This window comes from Amblyomma americanum, chromosome 5 (genome assembly GCF_052857255.1).
Source record: "Amblyomma americanum isolate KBUSLIRL-KWMA chromosome 5, ASM5285725v1, whole genome shotgun sequence".
Taxonomy (NCBI): domain Eukaryota; kingdom Metazoa; phylum Arthropoda; class Arachnida; order Ixodida; family Ixodidae; genus Amblyomma; species Amblyomma americanum.
In genome coordinates this window covers 128252451-128260317 of record NC_135501.1, presented here as the reverse complement: position 1 = coordinate 128260317, position 7867 = coordinate 128252451, and the positions used below count along the sequence as shown (strand labels likewise).

Here is a 7867-nt window from a genome sequence, read left to right as displayed (position 1 = left end):
TGGGCGCATTGAGCCCGTCGAATGGCTGTCCAGATGCAGACACAAAATAATAAATTCTTCCTCCAGAATGTTTCAATGCTCCACGTGATGATGACGAAGTAGGTTCACTACGCGAGTGTGGCTGATAAGGTTGACATAGAGCCTGTCTACTGCAAGCAGAAGTACGACTTGAAAAATGCGATTAAAAAGATCCAACAGGTGACTAATTCACGACAGGATGTGAAGACCTCTTGCACAACTTGTAAGCCCTCCGTTTTTTTCATTCTCCAGGTGACACAACCTAGCATCTATTTTTCAAGCAGAGTTTCTAGCAGTTGTACTTGCTCTACGCAAGCTAGACCCCTCTATTACAGCCGTTGCAGTAATTACTGATTCTTTATCTTTGTGTTCGTCCCTCGCTGCACAGGTTGACGGTCCCATTTTATCAACTTTCTTATCCCTACTTCTTCCACATTTGAGCCTTGTTCATTTAGTATGGGTTCCCGGCCACAGCAGTGTGACAGTAAATGAGATTGCTGATAATCTCGCAAAGGCTTCCCTCAGCGGCCCCGTGTTGCCAATCATCCCGGCTACAGCCTACATTACAGCATCTAGATTTCGGCGACGTTCGTTTTTAAGCACGCAAGACACATCACTTTTAACATCGGCGGATTATGAGCACCTTAAATATTATTGGAACAGGAAAATTTGTTGCTCTCGGCAGCTTGAAGAATCACTGACGAGGCTACGCTGCCGCATCCCCCCTCTAAATTTCTATTTACACAAGTCGGGTTTGGCGCTCTCTCCCCTTTGTGCATTTTGCCGTGAGCCAGAATCTATTGAACATTTTTGGCTGTATTGTCGCCGATTCAACTCACTGAGAAAAAGGTTGCTTGAGGAGCCCTTGCAGCATCTTGGCCTTAGTTTGAGCAGCCCGCTCTTGCTATCATTTGGCGCCACCACATTTGGGTTCAGCCACAGATCTGTTTGCACCGCTGTTCAAAATTTCCTGATAGAATCTCACCGACTGCCTTGCTGTTTCAACTTTTTCTTTTCTATCAATTATTACATTTTGACTAAATCATTAATATTTATTCACTCTCTTTATTATAATTCTTAAAATATTAAAATCAAAACACTCATCCCTTTTCTGTTCATGACGAAAAAATTCACCGGTGTTATGCTCCCACGTGCTTTACCTTTTTGTTAACTGCGTTCAGGTGAATAGCCACCCGATTCTTGGCCGATCCCCCAGTGTGGGTATGTGCCATCTTTTGATAGGCTAACAACAACAACATCTCGACGACTGAGAAGTTTTCAGGGTCCAGAGAAAACTGTGTTCCCTTTAAAACAAAAGCAGGCTTTCGAATTGTACCCAAGCTGCTAGTTGTCAATTGTTCTCAGTGGCTGTATGCCTTGCATCCGTATAATCTTTGTGGGAATGTATTGCTATAAGTACAAGGTTTGTATTTTGTTGTGGGCTTTGAAGCTCTTCGGACGCCTTTCGCCTTATAGCAAGTAGAAGACGACGCACTTTCTCCGAAACTGGCTGGGCCTTTCCTCGAACTTTGAATTAAACTTGGTATCATTTTGCGATACCCACTCCTGTTGAGAAAAGCGTTGCAAAATTCAGTTCACGACTGAAGGTAGCTGTATTCACTCGGACTGCACAACTGTTTGCAGGCATTACAATGTAGCAACGGTGAAGATGTTTAGAGCTCGGATGGCGTGCAAACCAAATAGCGTGACGCTTTCTTGAACTGTACACAATACGTGGAGTCGGTTCGTAGAAGTTTCATGTCGGACTCTTGTTCTGACCACTGGTTATGTTGAAATTCTTCCAGTGATATTTTGCTTCTATTGGAGACGCTCTGGTAGTGTCCTATTCGTGAGCAGAGAAAACGTCCTTTCCTTTTGGCTGTACAGGTGGGTGCTGAAGCGCTGTGCCGACTGGAACCACACCGGAAGCGGTTCCATGTAGCATCTTGCTGTCGTGCTTTTTACCCCTGTTGATTGAAGCGGCGCTCGTTGCGGCCGCAGACTTGACGATTAGGCGACATTCTTGAAAGAAGATATGGTCGTTGGTATTACTTTTGACCATGTTGCCACTTTCTAAGTTGATTTGAGGAGAGGCCCTTCGATATGAATGGGTGGCTGCGTTGCAGCTGCCTTCTGTACGGGTTAGACTACTGGGTGCTTTTTGGGCATATTTTGCTGTCGGCACATGTTGTGTTGTATGCGCACAGCAACAGTAGAAAACAGCGCCGATCCCTCCGGTAATAACCTCTGTCGGAGTCGCTGAGATGCCACGCCAGTTAACAATATGGTCAATCGGCATCTCTTCGAACCATTCTATAAATATCAGTATGTCCGAGGGCAGGTTCGGAAATCGCCTCGTCACGTTGCTGACGTCTACAGTGCAATGAATATCGTTCCGGAACCACATGCGAGGGAGTTGAAAACTATTTAGTCCGGATGGACACAGTTGTTTAGCTTAATGCTCATCTGAGGAGCCATCGCACGTTGCATTTATCGTTACCGTTGAGATCGGCAGAGCAGATTTTCTCGAATACTAAATCAGACTGCCTTAATCGCCTAAGTTGTAAAAAGCAACACCTTTTGTATTGATGAAAGAGAACCGCCTAGCAACGTGAGATATTTTAATCTTCTGCAACCACTGCGCCAAGAAAATGCGGGTCAGCCTGGACACAGCAGGAACGGCTCCGGTACTGAGCAAGAGCGCAGTCTCACGAGGAATTTTCAAGGATATGGGACGTAATTTCGTTGGAAACAAGTTTAACACCCTTGCTGTTCACTGCTGATGGGTATGCTGTGCGTCATGAGACAATGTGCGCTGATACGAAAAAGCCTCTGGTGCTAGTGACTATTGTCATTTGGAGAACTGGATATTTTTCATGTTTCCACTTGGAACTTATTTAGCTCTTGAAATCTGCCTTCTTATTTTCTTAATGTCATTTACTGAATACAACTCGCAGGACGGTTCTTTCGAGACACCAGTTTCCAACGCTGCTGATCAGGTAACTTCGAAAAAAATTAAGAATAGCTTTCATGGCACATATGAAGGTGCAGAAAGTAGAGAAGCAAAATATTTGATACTTGGGTGAATCCATTCTAGTAAGCAGTCGTGAGATTTTCGCTTGCTAGGCTCCCTGCTTGCACTCGACGCCAGGTCACGACGAACAAAGGAAAGTCTCGCAGAGCTCACGCGTGGTCGAAACAGACGTGCAGGCGGCTATGTAACTAAATGCTATAAATATTGAAGCCTATTTGATATACTTAGAGAAATAGCAACGAGGAAAATTTTGCGCACAAGTTATGGAACTGGAGAAACAATCCGCTGTGGCCGGGGACGTTGGCCGAACGCTGCGTCGCCAGTGTACAGTGTTGACGCACCGTCATCGTCGGCAATGTAGTGTGAGCCTCGGGACGAAGTGAGTGAACGAACACGAGGTTCACAGGTTGGGTGGAGGTAACCAACAACTTTAATTCTACTTAGCCGCCGGGGTGGCTCGGTGGTGTGGTACTCGGCTGCTGAGCCGAAATACGCGGGTTGGATCTCGGCCGCGGCAGTTGAATTTCGATTGAGGCAAAATTCCAGAGGCCCGTGTGCTGTACGTTGTAAGTGCACGTTAAACAATCCCAGGTGGCCGAAATTTCCGGAGCCCTTCACTACGGCGACCCTCATAGCCTGAGTCGATTTGGCACGTTAAACCACCCTAAACTATAAACAAAACATTAATTGTACTTAATTCGCTTCTGAGCAGCCAAAAAAGAAGTCCACGCGTACAAGAGAAAGCACCAGATCATTAAAGAAACTTAAACCGAATCCAAAATCCACAATACAACAGCCGTATCACTTGCAGCGCAATTGAGTTAAGTAATAGGTCGAGGCATGAGCGTCCTCACTCTGCAGAACCTACAGAAAGTGCACGTCTTGATGTGGCTTATTATTTACAAGGAAAAGAAAGGCGCGATTACTGTCTAACACTGGGTAGAGAGCTTAACCGCACCGATAACGAAGGGATTCAGGTAGGAGTGAAAAAAGACGAAGATATAAAAAAATGACAGCGCTTACGCTGATTAACGAGGTGATTCACGACTGCTGCTTTTTTTTCTCTTATGTACAATATTATTTACGCTCACGCTATCCTCTGCGCTAACCTTAGCAAATTTACCCTACTTTTCAGCAGGGTTACGTAGGCACTCGGTCCGTTTTTCAGCGCATGCGCATAGCACGAAAGAGAAAAGGAAGTGCTGAACCCTCTGCACGAGGCCCAGAAGAAGAAGCTGCCTCTTCGATCGCGTCACGCCACGGTCCCTCTGGCCTCGGAAGCCCTTTGGAACAGCAACGCAAAGGAATACGCGGGAAGACGAGGCAGCAGAAACGCCGTGCGGCGAAGATAGGCCCACAACAGGCTCTGCGGCTCAACACGCGGCACTCCTGCGGCTTCAGCAGATTTCCCAGTGTCCAGGTGTAGCGGCCAGCCCTTTTCACGAACAAGGTGAAGTACGTGACACCACTCCTTATACACTCTTGATTACAGCTTCACTGGGTTTCTTTTTCAGTGTTATAGGCGATGCTAGTGCACGTTAAAGAACTCCAGGTGGTTGAAATTTCCGGAGCCCTTCACTATGGCGTCCCTCATAGCCTCAGTTGCTTTGAGACGTTAAACCCCCATAAACCATAAAACCTTTACGCTGGTTGGATGCTGATGAGAAATTACTCGCTTGTTTCTTGACAAACGTGTGCTGCATGCCTAGTTAGTTATGTCTGTATGTCTCCTCTTCAGGAGCAGTCTAAGCAGACACGAGTGGGCGATGAACGTGCCGGAGGGCACGCCGATGGAAACCACCTTGTCGGCGGTGGAGCTGGCTCGCTGCCTGCCGCCGGGCAAGCTGCGACAGGAGTACCTGGTCCTGCTGGAGCTGGTCGGGCACGGCCGCTTCCAGCACAAGCTACTGTTCTGCGCCCACCTGTCCCTCGCCGTGGTGAGACCGTCGTCTGAGCACAGAGATAATCCGTGAGGATAGGGGCCTGTCCTCGTTATGCGGTTATAACACAGGTTATCGGCATGGCGCTTCAGGACAGCAGGGCAAAACTACCTACTTCATGACCCTCTGATCGAAAGCGTCCCGCCGTCACGAATAGCTGACCTAGCACGAGAGGTTGATTGTAGTATATGACAGTCGTAACCTTCACCAGCCTAACTACGTTCATTTCAGCACAGAGAAGCCCCTCTCGCAGACCTCCAATTACCCGTGTCCTGCGCTGTCTCTATCCATGCAAATTCCCAGTACTCATCCGCCCATCTTTCTCACTGTCGCCCGTGCTACGGTACCTTCTATAGGAATCCGTGGTACACAGGAAGGCAACACATTATACGCGGCGTGTGGTCGCAACAAAGAAAAAGGCAATACGTGTAGGCTTGATCAAGTAAACGTGCAATTTGTCGTGACCAAAATTATGTGTATAGGTCTATGGGCAACTGAGTGCATCATCTCCAGAGACTTAATCTCAAATTACTGCGAATGATCGTCTGCACTGAGCTAAATCTTGCGAAGTGTTGTGCAATATTAATGTGCCTCTTATTCTCGGTCTGGGTGCCACGTGCGGGCAGGTGCTGTTCCACTACTGGTCGGCTCACGTGCTGACGCAGCCAGTGGACCACTGGTGCAAGCCACCCGCGCTGTTCGCCCATCTGACGCGCGAGCAGTGGCTCAATGTTAGCATCCCCGTGGTGGAGGACGGCCAGGGAAACAGGCACCACAGCCGCTGCACCATGTACGATCTGGCCACCATCGTCTTCAACGGCTCCCGCGTCGAGGTGCCCTGCGACGGATGGGACTACGACCTGCCGGACGACACGCACACGCTCATCTCCAAGTGAGCAGCCCTCTCCTTGAGATGCGCCAGCTGGCGATTGAAGCGACTTCAACTCGATGCTGGCACACGTGCCTTTAGAGGACAGTAAGGGAAAAGTTCTCAATATGACGTTCGGAAGCTCATATTACGCCGAACTCTGATGAAAATACGATCGACTTGGAAGCATCAGTAGGATTGCAGCTAATGGCGGAATACCTTTCCGTAACGTGAAAACATTTGTAGAGAATGTCGTTGACCACTTCCACACAACAAATTCATCTCAACAGGGGATAGCTGAATACTAGAACAGGTTGAGTAAACGTACAAGCCCAAAACACTCCTGTAGTGGCGATAGTCCGGCTATCTTCTATTTACCATACAGGAGCTAATACGTTTGTGTTTCTGAGTTGCCACCTCAGTTCTATTGTTTTTGTTTATTTTTGTTGATGATAGTATCGAAGCCTTTGTTTAAAAAAGGATGCAAGTCGCAAAATAGAATTGCAGGAGTGGTGTCAGTGGTCGCATGTAGCAAAATGGCGTATACTTTCGAACGACTTACTTAGAATGATGATGATCATGATGAATTTTTATGGCGCAAGGGCAGCATTGGCTAAAAGCCCAATGGCACAAGGTAGTTCCCCATTTCACAAGGTGGGGTTAGAGACCCATATCCAAAGCATTTCACCCAAAAAGAAGCCGAGAACCAGGCAGGGGAAAGCTTGTACCGATTGTATCACCGGTGGGCACCCGGCGGCACTGGGGATCGAACCCTGCACCTCCCGCATGCGAGGCGGATGCTCAAACCACTAGGCCACCGCTGCGGTGGCTTATTTATAATGAGCAACGCACTTTTATACCAGTTCAGCTGCGCAAAAAAAAAATTATCTTTAGAACTGAAGATTGCCCAAGGATCCAATATGACAATTTCTGAAAGGGAATTTTTCTGCTCAATTATCTGCGGAATTAATGCACGTGAAACCGGAGAGATTAACAAAACTTAGGCCACTCGGAAGCGCTAATAATAACTCCTGCTGCTGCTGTAACTTTGGTGTGCCCAATAATCGGCGAGTGGGAGACGCAGCTTCACGCCTTCTAACCTTAAAACAGACGTTCCTAATGAAAACATTTGGACTTTTGTGCTCTGTATTCATCGCACAAAAATGTTTTCGTTCTGAAGCTTTCGAAACAAAATACACATTATATGTGCTTTCTACTTAGCCTATACACTTTTCAAATAGATATCTGCCCAATATTTGGTAGTGTAAACTTAAATGTTAAACAATTATTTCCTCACGAAGTAAACAAAACACTCCTTCTTGCTGTAGATGACGACCGCAATACAATTTTCTTTCCATTGCCAAGAGCCGCCACTAGATCATTTCAAAAACTTGTGGCTCACATTAGGACAAACACCCTCTATACCCTCACATAACCTTAACACACCGCTTGGAATATACGGCATGCCTTGAGTGTTACAGCCACAGGTGCAAATAATTTCTGCAGAGTAAATGTTATCGTTGTCGTCACCACAGATATGGTAAAACAATTATAGCCACAGTCTTAATCCAACCAAAGCTTACTATTTCACCTGCCGGTTTCTTGAAAAGTCTAGTATTCTGCACCGGAAAATTGGCGTCATGGAAAACGGGCCTTACGTAACCATGTGATGAAGGTCGGTCTAATTTCAGGCAAAGCACAGACATCTGGTTCGCTTTTACGTCGTGCACAAGCTTTGCTAGCGGTGACGTCAGTGCCTCACCTAAACCTGTCTTCGCTCCACGGACAACTCAATCCAGGTGGGACCTGGTGTGCGACCGCGAGCAATACCTGCTGCAGACGTTCGCGTACTACACGGTGAGCGGCGTGCTGGTTCCTCCCCTGCTGGGCCAGATGGCCGACCGGGTGGGACGCAGGCCGGTCGTCTTCACTGCTCTGCTGGTCGCCATGGGCTCCGTGTTCGTGGCTACGGCGGCCGACTCCTTCACCACCTTCGTGTTGGCCAAC

The 7867-nt window shown here is 47.5% G+C and overlaps 1 protein-coding gene across 1 annotated transcript in view; it reads left to right on the top strand.

The window, feature by feature from the left end:
• The first annotated feature begins 5674 nt into the window (after positions 1–5674).
• Positions 5675–7867, top strand: part of LOC144135008 (beta-alanine transporter-like) — a 16876-nt gene continuing 14683 nt past the window's right edge. Inside the window, exons 1-2 of the mRNA XM_077667787.1 lie at positions 5675–5884; positions 7660–7867. The exon at positions 7660–7867 is cut by the window's right edge and continues 60 nt beyond it. Of these exons, the coding sequence (XP_077523913.1) occupies positions 5781–5884; positions 7660–7867 (312 nt within the window). The 5' untranslated portion in view covers positions 5675–5780. The remainder of the gene's footprint in view (positions 5885–7659) is intronic.